Here is an 18,103-nt window from a genome sequence, read left to right as displayed (position 1 = left end):
AAACAACCTATAGTGCCACATATCTTTCACGTAGGCTACTATTGACTGTTAAGCTTGGTGCATGACTGTCTCTCTCACTGATGCTTCTGAATGTCTTTAAATGCTGTGCAGCATCCTGACTTCTTTCTATAATTTGGTAGATTTGTTTTACAGTGTACAGAGAAGGGAAATATTCTGTTGGCATGTACCTCTAATTCTCTATAGATTTTGCTTATAACTCTGCCAACTAAAAAAAATATTGTGGCGTTTATGAACGCTGGCTTGCAATTTAAAATGACAATTTATTACATCAGCTGGTTGCCTGTGCATTCTGTTTAGAAAGCTGGGGTCTAGGTCTGATAAACCTGTGGTGCTTAAGCAGGCCACAAAAATTGTTCTGGTGATCCCCTCAGTCCTGAAGCTTTCTCAGCGATGGACAGAGAGTGGGGTGCAGCATGTAGGCATCATTCTGGGAATTCCACTCCTGTGACTAAAGAGCATGTATTCATGTTGGCTCATCTGGATTTTGATTATTTGACAAGGATCACTGTTAGTCATAGAGCAAAACTATGTCCATGAATACCTGGTGTTATATGATAGAGAATATTGCCCTTGATTTGGCAAGAGGTTATGTGAAAGTAGTACTGCTTATCTATGTGATATTTATGGCATTTGGGATTTGATAATGTTTGGAAAGAAAAATGATACAGAAAAGTTCTTGGTATCACTCAAGAAACTTAAAGTAATGCTACTCTGTCTTGCTATGTATTTATTTTAAATAGAACAGCCCCTTTATCTTACCATTTTCCACAACCATTATTGCAAAGCAATGTCATGCTCTTATTTATTCTTTACTTTTTTCAGCAAAGTGCAATAGCTGTTTCAAAGGCTATCTACTCTTCGAAAAGAAACTATTTATCAACAAATTATCAGCCTAGGTGAGAAGGGAAATTGTTTGCACTTTACTAGTGCCAAAGGGCTGATCTAATAAAAGCAACTCTTGTAAGTCACCTCCATTGCATTATACAGCTACTAAGGCAGCAATGGTCATGACTGCAAATGAATGCCTGTGGTATTTCACACTTCTTGCAGCAAAATAAATGTTCTATGGCTTGCTATATAAGACTTCACATCTGAGTATAAACCATATGACAGCATTAAAATTATTTAGATTGGAATTTTATGCATCGCTTTCCCCCCCCCCAAATTAATGACTTGAATCTAGCACACAATCAAATGTGGGATATGGTCCTGTAATCAGCTTTACTAAGGTTCTGCTAGGGGCCAAGCATTAATATTAGCTCCATTTCAAAATCAGCAATGTGCAAGTTAGTCTGCTAAATTATAGGTTGATATTATGTTCAGCATTGTCCAAACAATGTAATTAAACAAGCCAGAAATAACCCTGAGAAACCTATTTCTTATGTATATAAACACAAATATATACCTTTAGGTAAAGTTGATATTTTTCAACAAAAAGAAATATTGTAAACTTAAACTGCATGTGTCTCTTGCTTTCTTCAAGCAAAAGTATTCTGTGGCCAGACACTGGTTCACACTAGAGCACCTGGCAGGAGCACGGTTAGCCTTTCCCTGTGGTCATCGCTGCGGCTTCTCCAGTGTGCGCCAAAAGAGGAGCAGAAGTTACCAGCCAGGCCTCACCGTTCACTGCGTTGCTTATGAGCTACACAAGCAGTTGTGTAGCACTTAGCAGGAGCTGTTGCTTTGCAGGAGGGGTGTACTGCAGCATCTGGCCCAGCTCAGTGTGTTGGGCTTTAGTAGGGAAATTTTCTCTCAGCTGTCAGCTGACTGAAGTATACGATTGTTGTTTGGTTTAATGGGGTTTTTTTTTTCCTCCCAGTCTGTTGCTCTTGTTACCGTTTATCTGCTTTTCTTCTTTTTGTTCAAAAACATAAAATATATTATGGATATTACTTTTATGCCCTGAAAATGTTTTGAAGTACAATTATTTGGACAACTCCCCATATTAGAGAGCTTTCATCAAAAGTGTGGGTAAAGATTTTCATTCAAACACTAGTGATTTGAGGAGCATCTTACATGTGCCTAACAAACTGAAGCTAGTTCTTGCAGGACAGGTGAAGGAACTCGTTTAAAAACCTAAGAGTTTGCATGGACCTTGTCTCATAAATTCTTTCTTGCTCCCTTGTTTTTATCTCCGTTTTGCATGTTTATAGTTTTATATTTGGAATTACAGATCTCTGTTAATAAGTATGTAATTAGTGTTTGATGAGTTCAAATGTAAATAATTTGCAGAAGATGTGGTAATGAATATTTTTAAAATTGGTGTACACAGCTTCAGAGTGAGTAGTATAGCAGATACTGAATTCCTGTTCAGCTAGACTCCTGGTGAGAAAATTTAGCTTTTACTTGGTCAGCTTGTTCTGCATTGCCTCTGGACTTAGATCTAGTCTATTGATTTATTAAGAAAAACTGAAACAAAACAGAAACCCCCGACTGCTTCTTTATTAAATAATATTTATTCTTAACGATGATCTTTCCATACTATAGTGAAAGAAATGAGTGTTTCTGAGTATGTATTTATATTCCTTACCATTGTTGTAGCGTTTTAGAGTAGAACGGTCAGTTTTCCTGGTGGAATAAGGACACTAGAGATGTGTGTTAAGGCCTGAACTATAGAATATAATCATAAAGGATGTAAAAAAATGAGTGCAGTTGCAGTGTGCTGAAGATACTAAGCTCTTTCAGAAAGCTTTTATGGTAATAGATTATTGAATTTCATCTGCTATTTTATCACTCTGTATAGATTAATGTCAAGTAATATATATGAACGGAAGAAAAAGTTTCTATTTCTACATTAAATTAATTTCTATATATAACACATCTTGAACTATCTATTATCACTCAGAAGAAAAGTTATAGCAGCTAGTTGTGTTTAAAATGTCAGCATAGTAGTTGTCGAAAGTGGAAATAAAATGTTAGGGTGGGAATAGAGAACAAAGTGGAAGTCATTATTGTGCTACTGTACTGATTCATGGTTCCCTTGCATCTTGAATACAATATGCTCATCTCTGTGTTGCATGTAATAAAGGATGTAGGAGAACAAAAGCGATATATTAAATACCAGCTGTGGGGATGATCAAATGTAGTTATTCCATATGAGAAACAACTAAATAGGCAAAGATTTCTCAGGTTGGAAAAGGGACAGTGAAGAGAAGGGAGGGGAGCAACACAGATCATTACATTTTGAGTGGGATAAAGCATGTGAACAGGGTACCGTTATTCATTTCATCCAATACCAAACCTAAGGATGTCAGATGAAATTTTCAAGAGGAAGGCTCAAGGCAAAAAGAGTTGAGTTGTGTCTTCGTATATGTGTGCAAATCATTCCTGCAGGACATTCTAGGTGCTGCAAATTTACATGGCTCTACATGGGCAAACTCCTCTTAGGAGAAATGCTAACCCAAAACCCGTACAAAGGTACAACCTCTGGCTGAGAATGTCCCTGAGCTGAGAGTCGTTGAAGGTGGTGTAACACTGTGGGGAGTATCTCTAGGGACTGAAGTTCTTGTCCGGGTATCCACTGTAGGCCACTGTCAGAGACTGGATAGTGGGCTATGTTGGCATTTTGGTCTGACCTTTTATAGCTGTTCATATGCATTTTATTTAGTTTCTGTGTAGTCCAGTTTTGTTCTGCTTTCTCATGACTCACCACTGACCAGGAATAAGAGAGGGACAGGCTGGCAGATATACTTATTTAAATTTATAATTTATGCCTTAATTTCTCTTTATCTAGAACAGTTCTCCCACTGCTGCTGTGGTCAAATTTCAGAAGTAAGATGTAAGGCAATGGCAAAAGAAACAAGCAAAACAAACCAAAATACTCTTAAACAAAAACCCCTTTACGTTGGCTTGAATCCATTTCGTGTGAAGGCTAATTGAAATTATATGTAGTATTTGCTTGCTACTGAACTAGAAAAATCAGAAGTCTTGTGATTGCCTAGGGGAAGAAAGCAAATCAATTATATGGAATAATCAGAATTCTAGTTTTTATGAGCAAAAGTAGTGTGACAAGAAATATGAAGAGACACTTTACTCTTTCCTCCTACCCCCATTTTTCTTTCCATGCAGAAAGAGTCTATTGGGACGTTGATGATGTGTGTTCTGTTGTGTTGTATTTGGTTTATTACAGCACTGTTTTTTCTCTTGTAGGTTAACAGAACCTTCTGGATATTTAACAGATGGACCAATAAATTATAAATATAAAACTAAATGTACATGGTTAATTGAAGGATAGTAAGTATTTATTTTCATAGCTTAAATTTTTGGACAGTTTGGTACTGTGTATTCTAGAGATCTAAAGAACTCCTCAAGTAGAAACTGCATCTGGATACAGTATAAACAGTTTTGTTGTTTTGTTTTTTGTTTAAATGTTACAAAGATTTTTTTTTTTTTTAAATGTTGAAGTAAGATTTTCAGGATTGCTCAGAGTTGGCCATATTCCATTGCTATTCAAATTGCTGGCAAAAGTTAGGCTGACGTTGGAATTTGGCCAGTGCTGCAAGCTCTCAAAACCCTATGATAAATTTGTTGCCTGTTTGAATACCTTTACATAAGTTCCAAATATGGTTACAGAATCCTATTATTTAACTCATTATCTTACACTGCAGTGATCAATGAGGAATGGCTTCAACTACAGAACGCTTCCAGTCTAATGATAATTATTCAGTTACACATTGCTCAAAAGTTAGTGCTTCTATAAACTATTTTCTTTTTCATTCTAGTTTTCCTCATGTACTTAATCTTAAAATCATATTGTGCCCACAGTTTATACAGTTTTGATGTCTCACGTCTGTTGTTAGTTTTTTAGTTTGTGCACCACAGAAACACACAGACATGCACAAAGAAATGAGACATAGACACTAGTATGGCTAACTCTATAAAGGCACAAATTTGTTAAATTTCAGTAGGACCTTTTCCCCCCAGGCTGTGGATCAGGATTTTGCTGAGGAATTTAGCTATGTCCGAGCTCTACTAACATTCTAGAAGAAATTTACCCCCTTCTGTATTTGCATATTGTCATAATCTCAGTTACCTTAGATGTCTGCTCTGTCGCTGCAGTTCAGTGATCTAATTTGGGTCTGCTTATATGCAGATAGCAATTTAAACACAACGGCAATGAAGTTACGGGTAGTTTGCAAAATCATTTAAGTAGAAGCTTCAATATTTAGGTGACTAGACTATAGCTGAATATCTTTCTGACATAGCTAGGGGTTCTCTTTTTACCCAAGCTAGCTCAGGAATATTTGCACTGCGCTACGCTATGCTAAAGTGAAAACATGCCTCAGGTCTGTATACAAACTCTGCTTTGAAGTTGGTCTTCACTCTGTTCCTCCTCTTTGCAGAAGATGGTAGAGTGGGTAGCTGGAGGAAACAATATGCTGCACAGTATGTGTAACGCAACCCAGTTAACATAGTGCAAAATGTCAGCATACAAGGAAGTCACATACACATATGATATTGTCTTAAAAAATGAATAGAGAGCGCTCTCACCAAATGATCTCTCACAGAAAAAAAAAAGCATGTTTTTCAAACTGACAAACTGCACTCAAGACTGTCAGTAGGAGGAAAAAAAAGAAATAAAAGAAAATCATCAGTATGTTGCATGGAATATAATTAGGAGTCTACTAATTTTGTCACATGAGAAAATTCCCCTTTCAGAAATCTTACAGTCCCCATCTGGATCTCTACCAAAACCTGGTGAAATCTGACTCCCAGGTGTAAGATGGGGGAAATGGGGGAGGAAAAAAAAAAATCTTGCACTAATATTGCTTGCTATTTTAAACTTGTGTTTTAAGAATTTTATTTTCAATAGCTAGTATAATACTGGAATGAGGATGTGTAGGTGACTTTTGTCTTGAAAGACACTCTAACCCTCATAGTCCTGACACTGGCAAGTAAAGCTAGTATATTAAAATAGGATATTTTAATTGCTCTAAATTCATTGTTCTGAACACTGAAAAAAACCTCATAAGTTTAAGTCTCTTGTTAACTTTAGGGATTGTTAGACTTGGACTGAAGATGGTATTTTTAAATTTTTCAAAGATAAAGGGAAATATTTGTTTGCCTTGAATTTTGTTATTTAACTCTGAAATGTTTAGTTAGTACTCAAGATGTTTTAAGTTATGAGTTATGCTGACATGATCAATTCTGTTGTTCTTTATCTTATGAGCTTAATACTTCAGTAAATGTTTTAAATCAATGTTCTTTTTCTTTCTTTCTTTTTTTTTTTTTTTTTTCCCTCAGCCCAAATGCAATACTAAGATTAAGATTTAATCACTTTGCCACAGAATGTAGTTGGGACCATATGTATGTCTATGATGGAGATTCAATATATGCACCTTTAATAGCTGTATTTAGGTAAGAGTATTTATTAGCCATTTAGTCCAAGTAGTCATGTGTGGACATGTTTAGTTTGTGGGGAAAAAAATATTAGAGGCTCTAATTTGCTAAATATCTTGCTTGCTTTTGTTAATATCGTAGGAGCGTGTATGTAAAGTTATATTAGAATAAATTGCAAAACTACTTTTTTGGTTAGGTGATCATAGCATAAATCGCTTATGTGGCTTGTACTTAATGGTGACATCACATGGAGTGTTAATGCTCATAGACAAGCAGTCACAAATGTATTTTCCAGTAGGCTTTCAACAGTCACTCCTGAGTTTTAATGTGCATTAAATGTGGCACTGTCCAGTAGTTGCACTATCTGATCCTACTTGAGAATTGCAATCTGCGGCTCAGGCAATGCTGCACTGTAAGTTATGAAGAATGGCTACTGAATGCCTTCTGCATTTCTGTATGACGAATGAAGAGGCTTGTTCAGGGCGTTTGATACAAAGGCTATCTTAAGCACTAATTTTGTAACACATTTCCTTAGATTGCTAAACTGGGCATCCTCATGGCTAACTCTTAGTGGGTAAAATTATCAAATTCTTCAAGGTCCTGGAGGAGAGCTCAAATTTGCTATCAGCTGAAATGGAATTTCTTTCCTTTTTGTTATATCATTAGCTTATGAAAATTGCTACAGATCCGAATCTTTTTTCATGTTAATATTTATTGTCTAGAATCATAGTATTACTTTGTAGCAAGGTTTAGAAAGAAACATAAACCCAACAACAGTAAACAATGAGTGTAAAAACTGATACTGAATAAAAACTAATCATTTGCCTCTCAAATGACTATAAACGATTGAGGTAAAGAATTAGATCCATGCACTGTGTTTCTTATGTGTCCAAGAGAGAAAAAGTAGGGCATGTGAATTTCAACACTTGTTTCCTCCATTCCTGGACTTTACCAAAATGTTTCAGTTGGTTTATCCCTACCCTTTCACTAAAATTTTGGAAAACATTCCAGAAAGAATATTCTTTGCAAGTGGGCAATAGTTTATTAGAAAGAAAGCACAGGATCCTAATTCTCTGAAGTCAGTAAATGTTTTATCTTGGGATATCCATTGCATGCAAAGCTATACTAAAAAAACCCCAAACCATCAACCAAACAAAAAAACACCAAAAAACCCACACCAGAAACTCTTTGTGCATATTTACACACACATGTTCTGTGGGGCAGAAATTGTACTTTATTTTCTGTTATGAAATACTGGTTATGCTGCTGAAGTTTAAGAAATACTAATTGCATAAATGATAGTGCTTTCTCCTAAGGGAACAAAGCTCATGTCAGCCCTCTTTCCTGCCCAACTATAGCTATCACACCACCTTCTCTCCTAATTCCTCTGAATTGTTACATAATTTCTTGGTTTGTGGGGGTTTTTTGGTGGGTTGGTGTCCTGTCCTGTCCGTCCCCCCTAAGTTGTATTTCTTAAATGTGTCTAGCTATTTATTATTCAGCCTGACTTGTAGCAGGAATGGAAGGAAAGAGGAGGTTCCTGTTCCCATGTTCTTTACTTCAAATGTCTTTCAGTTTATTGGTTGTTAGTATTTTCCTTAGGATTCCTATAGCTTTTAATTTATATTTGTGATACGGCAGTGTTTTATGGGGGTGATCCTCTTTCTCAGTATTTTAATATATTGCTTGTTTTTCCTACTTCAGTCTTATACTGACAGTGCATGCACTGTCAGAATAATCTGATGTGAAATTTTGCATTACTGTGAGGGAGGAGGTTTTTTGTTTTGTTTTCCTGCAAAAACCCTACCTTACCTTTCAGAGGTGTGGACAAGTTTTATATGCATTTTATTATTTGTGTTTTAAAAATAAGTTTTAAAATGAGATTTATGAGTTATCTTGTCTATATAATTAACAACCAGAATAGCTAACTCGTTGTTTTGTGTTTTTTTTCTTTTTTTTTTTTTCTTTTTTCTTTCCCTCTCCCAAAGACTGATTAGAAACATTGTTCTCACCTTCTTTTCCAGTGGTCTAATAGTCCCTGAAGTGCGTGGAAATGAAACTGTTCCTGAAGTAGTTACTACATCTGGCTATGCATTGCTACACTTTTTTAGTGATGCTGCTTATAACCTAACTGGATTTAACATTTTTTACTCGTAAGTATTTTTTAATAAGCAATTACTTTGTTAATTGGCCTATCACTTCTTTCAGGAGAATTACAAACCCAGGGAAAATGTTTATCTGTTGATTTTATTAACAGTGTAAGAGTTATGCTTAGTCATATGTTTCTAAGACCAGGGAGCTGGGGTTGTAATGAGTTGTCATTAAGGTACTAGTTTGAAAGAAACAAACAAACAAAAATAGAGAGAGAGAATGAGATAAAGAATATTGTTCTGAGCGAAGCCACATGGCCATTCCAAGAGTATGTTTTTCATATACCATATGGAACTAGAATGTATCCCTTCCAGTATTTATCTAACGGGTAGTTTGTCATATGGAATAGAAGAGAGATTATATCTGCTGTCATGTCAATTCCCTTTTCTTGAACTAGGATCATCTGTTGCTTGACTTTTCTTGCTGAATGTGCTTTTATGGCTTTTGACACCTTCACCAAAGTCCTACTTTTATTTTTGTGCCAGCCACAAGGGGTTTATTCCATTTCTTCTCTATTTTTCAGGTACTTTCCCCTCCTATCTCAGTCCATTTTCTGCCTTCATAGTTCTTATCTGGACTTAGTTTCTCTGATGGTAAAATCTAGCCTGGTATAACTATGCTTGCTTTCCTCAAGTCTGCAGCTTTAAAGACACAGCCTTTGCCTTCTTATATGCACCAGCTGTTGACTGCAACTTCTGTCTCATTTGGGATATGCTTGTGACGGATGATGCGGTGTCTCTTTGTACTGGATGATTTAGTTCAGGAGAGGGTCGCTTAGTTCCGTTGGACCTGTTTCTTCATGTGATACTTTTCCTGTGATTGAAGATATTTTTGTTCCTTTCTTTCAATTCCTTCAGATTCTGAAATACCAATTTTTGGGATGTGCTGCCCAGCACTGTACTTCAAATGTGGAAGTACATGTAATATTTTTGTCATATTCTTTATTAATTTAAAATTCCTATTTGTGATTCTGACTTTTCTCTTGGGGTAGGTCTTTGATAAATTGTCTATGGAAAAATTGTTTCTGTAATTTGCAGCAGTTTGCCTACCTTTTACCAGTTAATAAATTCAGAGTTTGGGGAACCTCAATGAATATGTTTTATTGGAAATGGCAGTCTAGAAGACTGGGTATTTTTAATTTTCGTCAGTTGACATCAGTAAAATGCAATCACCTGGCAGACTTCTCTACTCTAATTAGATACATTTTTCAGTTATCCCTGAAGCTTTTTTTGTACTTTTCTTGTTTGTCTTGGGAGCAAATGGCAATATGACGTGGCATTCTTAAGAAATGAGTGTATGTGCTCTGCATTCTTTTATGACTTGGTAACCTAGTGCACGGTATATATCATTACCTAATTTTTTTGAAGATTTAAAATAAATGAAAAAAGAGCCAGTTTTTAATTACATATATAACTCACAACATTTTTATGTATACTGGTCTTCTATTGCAATGGATATTTCTATTTTTTTTTTAATGAGCCAACAGTAACTCTTTTTATGCTAAAAGAAGTACCTATAATTGCTTTTTATGGCTGCGTTAATTTTTTTTTCTGTCACTGATGTGTTGCACTCATTCTTCCTTGGTTTAGTAACCCAAAGCAGTTTTTGACTTCACCTTTTGACTTCATTTTGATGGACCACTTCTGTTGCTTTATTTTGTGGAAGACAGAAGCACAGCGTCTGTGACTAAAATGCCACGCCAGTTGCAAACAATAGTTACTCCAGAACTTTCCAAGTACATTTTCTATTCCTTGGAGTCAGGCAACCTACTTCCAACTCTGCCAATCCAGTTTTTCTCATTCTATTTGAATCCTCAACGAACCCATTGGAGTGGGACTACATCTACTTTTAAACTGGTATCTCTGTTGCTGGAAAGATGTAACTATTCACCTTCCTGCAGAACACTCTCGCTACGAAGTCAGGGGGAGAGGTTCCTCACACCTGCTGTATACAGCAGTTAATGCCATCAATGGTTTTAATGCTGCATATGTTACTAGGAAAAACCTGCAGGACGTTTGCAGTTCAGACACTTTTTCAGTGTGTAACAACAACAAAAGCTGTTGTCCTCCGAGTCCTCTGAGGTGTGAGTCTTTAAAAAATGAAAACACATCTTCTGACTGTCCTACCACAGCTACATTTGGCCAAAGGCCAGCCTTGAACCATTCCTCACTAACTTGTTCAGTTCTTTCTTCCTTTGGTAAGAGCAAGGAAGGCTATGAACAGCATCCAGCTCCCACATCTACAGGGATCTGCGTTACCATCAGGGGTTTGTAGTAACAGTTTATTCTGAGTTCCAACCCAGCCTTTTGCTGTGAGTCATCAAAAAAGTTTTCAAATACTTTTTGGACTTCACTGGGCATGTGCTTCCTGACATCCATATACTGTTCATGGAATCTCTTAGATCCACATACTTCAATGTCCTCCATCCCTCCTCATTTCCAAGGAATTGCCTGCACTTCTAGAACCAGCCGCATAATTTTGTGGAGTCCAGTTGCCTGTGATCTCAGTGTTCAGTAGGGTGTGTCACAGAAATGCTAAATCCTGTAGCAGTCACAGACTTTTTCCAGGCTGATCTTTCCTCTTTTTTCATCTCTTACTGCAGAGTTAGGGAGGCAAGGTTAGGGTGGCTCTGTTATTAAGGATTCAAAGCATGAACCATTGATTTTTGGTAGTTTCAGGTAATTTCAATTTTTCTTTGCTCAGTTTTTCCAATTTTATTCTCCTTGGATGTTAGACATTATTTTATAGTATGGACCAAGGTCAATCAGGAAACCCTTCAGCTATGTGCCTGTGGCGGATAGTTAAAGGGTTCCTGTTCACAGGCACTTCCAGTGTGGATGATCCTAGATATAAAAAGCATTTGAAGGGACTGACTAAAGAATGCTTATACTGTAACTTGAAAAAATTAGATGGTGGTCTTTCCAGGCAGGGCCTGTCCTGCTGATTAATGTCAATACTTCTTAAAGTACAAGATGTTTGTGATCCAGATTTCATCACAGACTTTGTATGCCAGCCTGGATGAACACCTTTTGAGCTCATTTGCCTGCGGAATTGTAATTAAACTGGTGTTTTATCAGTAAAGAGAAATTTTTCAGGAAAAATAAAAAAGTACTTTGTCTAACAAATACTGTTGGAATACTGTCAGATAAAACCACTGTCATCAACTCTTGGCTTGTCATTTCCCTTATTTTACGTATTTTTTTCAGAATTAATTCTTGTCCTAATAACTGCTCAGAGCATGGGAAGTGTACAACCAGCGTGTCTGTACCAAGCCGGGTATATTGTGAGTGTGACAAGTATTGGAAAGGAGAAGCCTGTGATATTCCATATTGTAAAGCCAACTGTGGCAGTCCAGATCATGGGTACTGTGATCTCACAGGCGAGAAGCTGTGTGTTTGCAATGATAGCTGGCAAGGTAAGGCTTTGTTATTTGGAATGAAGTCAATCTTTAAAAAAGAACTGCTTTTAAATGCATCCTATCTATTATGCATATTAGCATCTTTAAAGAATAAACATAAATGAAAAAACTTCTGGCGTAAATTTTCATGTGGACCTAGATGTGTGTACTTGAATGCCATAAAAGGCTCACAGCTTTGATATTTTCTGTCTGAAGATACTGTGGAAGTATCTGACCTAAACTTTCTTGTGGTGGGCATTCTTCTTTTTGGATCATTAATTTGAAAAAATAATGGCAGTAATTACTCAAGAGTTGTGAGCACTTCTGAAGACTAAGTTCCTCCATAGCCCAATTTCTTTTCCTATTAATTTCTTTAATGTCTAGATAGATTTGATTTTCTTCCCTCCTTGCTTAATGTCACATCATCATGTCATATTTTTAGTGCTTCCTGAAGTAAGTATTCACTGTATGTTTTTTCATTGTGTATTATTTGTATAGCCTCTCAATGAAAAAGAAAGGTAAGCTGTTTTGGTACAATTCTACAAGAATGTCTATGTGGACATGTACTGTGGAGTAATGGATGTACTATAAGCATGTGCTGTAGTTTTACTCCCAGTACTATAAATAATTGCTTCTTAATACAGATCAATTATTTAAGATCCTAAATGCTTAATTCACTTACTATAATTATGCTAGATGTTTGTGAATTTTTTTTTATCCTTTACCGTGCCTATTAGAAGTCTTAATTGGATTAGCTTGCTATGCATTGAAATTGCCATTCTTCTCTTAAAAGAAATATTAAAATACCTCCAGATTACTTAGCTGATATGCCCTCTTCCCATTACTTCCTGCCTCTACTTTTGTTTTATTGCTGTTCCTTTTCGCATCTCAAAGGAAATGACTTTTTTACTCCTATTAACTGTCACACTATTAGACCAAAGACACCATGAGATTTAATACAATTCTCTTCTTAATAATTAATGAAGTTGTTGGTTAAAAGGCAGTCAGAAAGGAAGTGGGTTAGCAATATGGTCATTGAATTGGAAACAGTGCAGACTCGTTACTGAGTCCTTTAGAATCTTCCATGATTGTAGTGCACAAAAAAAGATCCTGAAAGCCTAATCTCTGTAAGGGAGTTGTGAATAGAACTTGCAGCAAGAATATCGCTCTTTTATTTGTGCATCAATTCCTTGCAATTTCAGATTGCTGTGTACAAAATGGGGAAAAGTCACAAATCTTTGGAAACACATTTTAGGCTATACCTTCATTTACAGTGCTAAAATCTTTGTTAGAAGTTTTGAGCATGAAATAAAACTAAAATCCTTGCACTGTTAGTACTTTCTTCTCATGTAGCAGTTCTGTGCATACTAGCTTCCTATTCTTTCCTACAGTGAGTAGGATTATATAGAGATAAGCCAGATGAGCTGGCTTGGATACATAATTGATTTTCCTTATGAAATACAAAACAAGACCAAACTTTCTTTAAGCTCTGTGGGAGACTACTTGCTTCTCTGTTCTATTTATTTGTTTATTTGCATCTATATGCTCTATAGTTTCTAAACTGACAGTATCTTCTATGTAGGTTATTTGCAATGCTGAAATCATAAATGTTTCTACTTATCTCTTATTATTCTTGCTGTCTGCCAAGTTTTTCTTGTGTTTGGTAATTTAAACCAAGTGGCTAAAATAGGGTCTTGATTTCTAAGTTTTTAAAGAGAATTTTATGTTTTGGTTTTTTTCACACTTTTAGTTTCTTTGAGAATGTTTAGTTCCTATATTAAAAAAAAAAATAAATCATTGGACTGAATTGATAGACAACAAATCAAATCCATGGTTTAGAACATAAAAAAGTTATTTCGTATTTTACAACACATGGGTTTCTTTCTTTTACAATAGTGACATCTTGTGGATGCTATGGAAGGAGCATCTCTGAAGAAAATGTCACATTTAAAATAATTATTCTGGGAAAAGAGAACACTGTATTCTTTGAGATAGAATAATTGTTTTGAGTAAAAGATAGGGTCCTCTTGTTATTAGCTACATTTTGTGGAAGCAGGATCTTTTAGATATGTGCAGTTAGCTGCTAGTTGTACAAATACAGAATAACGCCATGACAATAAAAACTTGTAGACTTGGAAGGGAAATAATTTAATAATTTTATTCTTAACAAAAAGTGCATTTAACAAAAATGTACTTGTTAAATGTACTTTTTGTTAAAAATAAAAGTATTTTTAATAATGCTAATAATGTTTAATAACGTTAAATGTTTCTGAGATGGTTGGTTTCAGAAGTACATACAGGAAGAAAATTTAGTATTTAGTAGATATCTGGTTAACTTAAAATATTCAGGCAACACAAAGGAGGCTGAAGTTTTTCCTGACAAGTGATTCCTTTTATGAGTACTACATTATTATTACGCTGTCCTGTTACTGGCTAATCTGTCTTGGTATTCTAAAGCAGAATGTGTCGATGCCTGCTGATACAGATGTGGATGTAACTCAGGGAGGAAAAAAAGATGTCTTAAAAGTACCAACTTCCTCTCTTTTTGTTTGTTAGGCACAGATAACAAAGAGATGGGGACTTGTCTGAGATGAAAGTGTTGACTCTTGTATGGTTTGACCTGTTTAAGCACTTGAAAAAGATAACTTATAGAAAGATGTTATCTTGTTACCTTTTGCGGAATATGTGTTTACAGCCAGCAAATTCTCTTTGATACCAGGAACAGTGTCTCTTGGATTGTCTCACACTGTAATATGAGCAGAGGAGATTTCAAAACACTTAACTTCTGTATGGGGTTTAAAAAGTCAGGATGACTGGAAGGATTGTAAACAGTTCCACATTTTTAAAAGAATTAAGTGAACTATCTTTGGACATGTTGAAAATATTGCTAACTACTATGAATGTGTTATATGCTTTTTAAAAGTGATATTACAGGTCTTGTTGATAGAGGTGTTCTTTGATTTCTTCAAGGAACTTGATTTAATACCAAGTAAAGGAAATAACTAGCCTGCCACATGTTAAATAGGTTAAAAACTGTTTCATAGAAGGAATAAAAAATATAGTTACCTGTAAAATATGCAGTGGGTGGCCAAGTGCTTACTTGGAGAATTTTCCAGTGACCAGTTTTTGATGTTAAACGACATCTTTATAAAAGATCTCGATTATTACATATAATGTTTCCTGATAAAATTTTCAGGTAAGATAACAAGATTCACTGTGTGGTAAATAAAGGAAGATAATAGTTTCATTTTAAAGAGCTATAAATCATCCAGTACAAAGTCTTAATTTAGAAAATTGTCTTAATATCACTCGATGTAAAGTGATCTGGGAACAAAGGCTGCAGGCTGTGTCAGCAAAAGAAAAGCTGTCTTAGAAAGCAGCGATTGTTAGAAGGCTTGCAAATTACTGTAGGTAATAATTTTCACATGAGGAATTTTGAGTAGAGAGGAAGTGACCCTTTCAATGTGATAGGAATTTGACAGATAACACTGGATTTTAGTGCCCAGTTTTGGGGTCAGCACTTTAAGGAGGGATGTAAATACGAGCAAGAACACAAGTCATGCCACAAAATTGATATGCTCGCTAGGAAACAATCTTGTGATGGGGAGATTAAGGAGTTAGTGGTGACTAATGCTTAGTGGGAATCCTTGCTGAGAGCTCCTGCACAGGCAGTGTGTGTGTGTATATATATACCCACACACATATGTGTGTGTGTGTATGTATATATATACTTCCTCTCCTTTGTCCAGTGTGATATGGGGATGGTCTTGGCACTGGTACCTTTTGTACTAGGTTGTCATGGATGAAAGGTGTTTGACACGGTTACAATTTAGTCAATTCAACATGAGTGCAGACAGGAAAAAAAGAGTTGTAGTTTCTATCGAATTTAAGAGAAACTTTATTGGTACATTGATCATTAACCATCAGTACTGCAAGCAAAAAGGGGATCTACTAGGGAGGAATTACAGGGTGCATTTACATTAGTCTTTAAGAGGATCAATAGGACAACTTTGAATCAAATCTGATCCTCCATGTGTAATGTGTTTTGGTGAGGTGGTTTGAAAACACAGGAGCTGTGTTCCTTTTAGAGGAAACTACACCAGAAGATGAGCTCCAGGGTTGCACATAAGCACACCAGCCACAAACAGGCATTCAGTCCTCGGGATCGGATCAAGTCCAAAGTTAAAACACCAATAAAAATTCTGGAATGTTGTATAGTTAGTCGTTTCTCACTACAAATCTGTTCCTAGCACATAGAGATGTAGTAGAAGACCAGATTCTGAAATTAAACTAATTAACTTTGAAATATGTCTATTAGCAATTCAGGCAGCTTGAATTTTATAACATCTCTCTAGGGAAAAATAAGCCTTTATGTAAGGAGAAAAGTAAACAATGAAAGTATAAAAGGAGCACTGTGACTACTACAGTGCAAAATTCAGTATTTTGCTTATTACTATGACATTTATTCTAACAGCGTTTTGAGTATGACCAGAACTACGATGTCAATATGTGTCTATATTTGACTTAGATTATCCTGAAAGGACTAACTAGAGTTGAGTTTATTCCCACTGCTTCAGTGAAAAGCTTTGGGGTCATACTGTCTTGTTTGGCCTGCCTTATTCCTCAATGCTGAGAATTTAGCAAAGCTGTTCTTGTGTGGTGGTGGTTTATTGAAACTGATGGAAAGGTTTGAGATGTGAGCTCAGGCAGTGACTCCTGAAACGCAACAGTGGAAAGAGCTTGTCCCAAACCCTGAGAGGTCTGAAATCTGAAATTTTGGCCTATTGTGCTTGAATGTTCCTGAACGGAAAGCTCACAAGTATGTGTTTTCAGAGAAGATGATCTATGATGTAACATTTGCTTTGGACAAACCTGTTTTTGGAAGGAAAAAGAATTAGAAGCAGGTATCTTATAGCTGTTCTGCCCTCTGATAATGCTCTCTTTGTCTAGATTTTACCTTTCAGCTTTTCTCCTGGCCAAATATCAATTCAGTCAAAAGAAACTGGAGTTTTACAGTCTGGGAGATGTCCTGTTAAATATATGTGCATTAATACTATATATGCCCATAAAACCACAAACCCAAGGAATCCTTTCCTCCCCCAATTTTAAATTAAAATCCAATTTCTGGACTCCATATTTATAAATTTCATTGTGTATATCATAGCAATGTGAGTTGTCTAAGGAAACTTTGTGTATGCAGAATTCCTAGGGAGGAATTGGCCGAACAGTTATTTCATATATACTGGAAACATGTTCTTCAGTTTTATGTTCGGACTGAATTTAATGATTTGTCAAGCATCCTTGGAGGACTCCGTGCATTTTGTAAACAAAATACCGCTATCATGATTAGAAATTTACTGTCTGATAATTCTGTGTGAGAAAATTAAGTATCTTTATTGCAATAAAAGAAGATCACAGTTAAATAAAGAGCCAACTTCAGTTTTAAATACCTTTGTGGTGTCATCTGGTGATTAGTGAAAACAAGTTTAGTAGAACTTATTGGATTCATTTCAATAAATGGTTGGCCGGATTAAAGTGGCTGATAATACTCTGTATGTGCGATTAGGCAGAGATTTAGGAAAGGAGTCCTCTACTATTTGTGAGTTTTAATCAAAAATGTAATGAATTTAAAATAAATCTGTGACCTTCTAAATATATATTGAAATGCATTCACATAAATGTAGCAACGTAGAACATGCAAACACTTGGTTAAACTAATGAACAAATGCAATACTGTGTCTTGAGCACAAGAAGGGTATAGATAGTGCTGATTTTCCTGATGAAGGAAGACAGTAGATTCAGTTCATTATCTGTAGCACCTTTATTAAAGAATAGGAAGTGATTCAGGCAGCTCAAAACATTTTAGCTTGTTTTCAGCAGTGTGTAAAATTGTAGACCATAATTGAGGAAAGAAATCATTAAACATGTGGTGTGATTGAAGAGTGAAACAGTTGAAATGTGGATTTATCAATGTAGTTCATACTAAAATAATTTGTAAGAAAAGTGACAAGAAAATGCAATATATTTTATCTGAACCTCAGTATTTGATGATAGGAAATCATTGAAACTGAAGAAATCAAGGAACAGTAAGGGACACAGCTTCTTAATTGTGAAATGTGAGTGGGTGTGCTGAACAAATAACTTAGGATGGAAATATATCAGTACTACTTAGAGACTGATCTTGGGACTGATCTC

General features: G+C 35.7%; 1 protein-coding gene across 4 annotated transcripts in view; it reads left to right on the top strand.

The window, feature by feature from the left end:
* Positions 1–18,103, top strand: part of ATRNL1 (attractin like 1) — a 522,496-nt gene that overhangs the window by 39,270 nt on the left and 465,123 nt on the right. For all 4 annotated transcript variants that reach the window (XM_075757823.1, XM_075757824.1, XM_075757826.1 and 1 more), the window contains exons 2-5: positions 4,171–4,254; positions 6,265–6,378; positions 8,385–8,513; positions 11,718–11,926. In XM_075757823.1, the coding sequence (XP_075613938.1) occupies positions 4,171–4,254; positions 6,265–6,378; positions 8,385–8,513; positions 11,718–11,926 (536 nt within the window). The remainder of the gene's footprint in view (positions 1–4,170; positions 4,255–6,264; positions 6,379–8,384; positions 8,514–11,717; positions 11,927–18,103) is intronic.

Source organism: Balearica regulorum, chromosome 7 (genome assembly GCF_011004875.1).
Source record: "Balearica regulorum gibbericeps isolate bBalReg1 chromosome 7, bBalReg1.pri, whole genome shotgun sequence".
Lineage (NCBI taxonomy): Eukaryota > Metazoa > Chordata > Aves > Gruiformes > Gruidae > Balearica > Balearica regulorum.
Note: the sequence above shows the minus strand (reverse complement) of the source record. Positions and strands in the feature narration are given on the sequence as shown.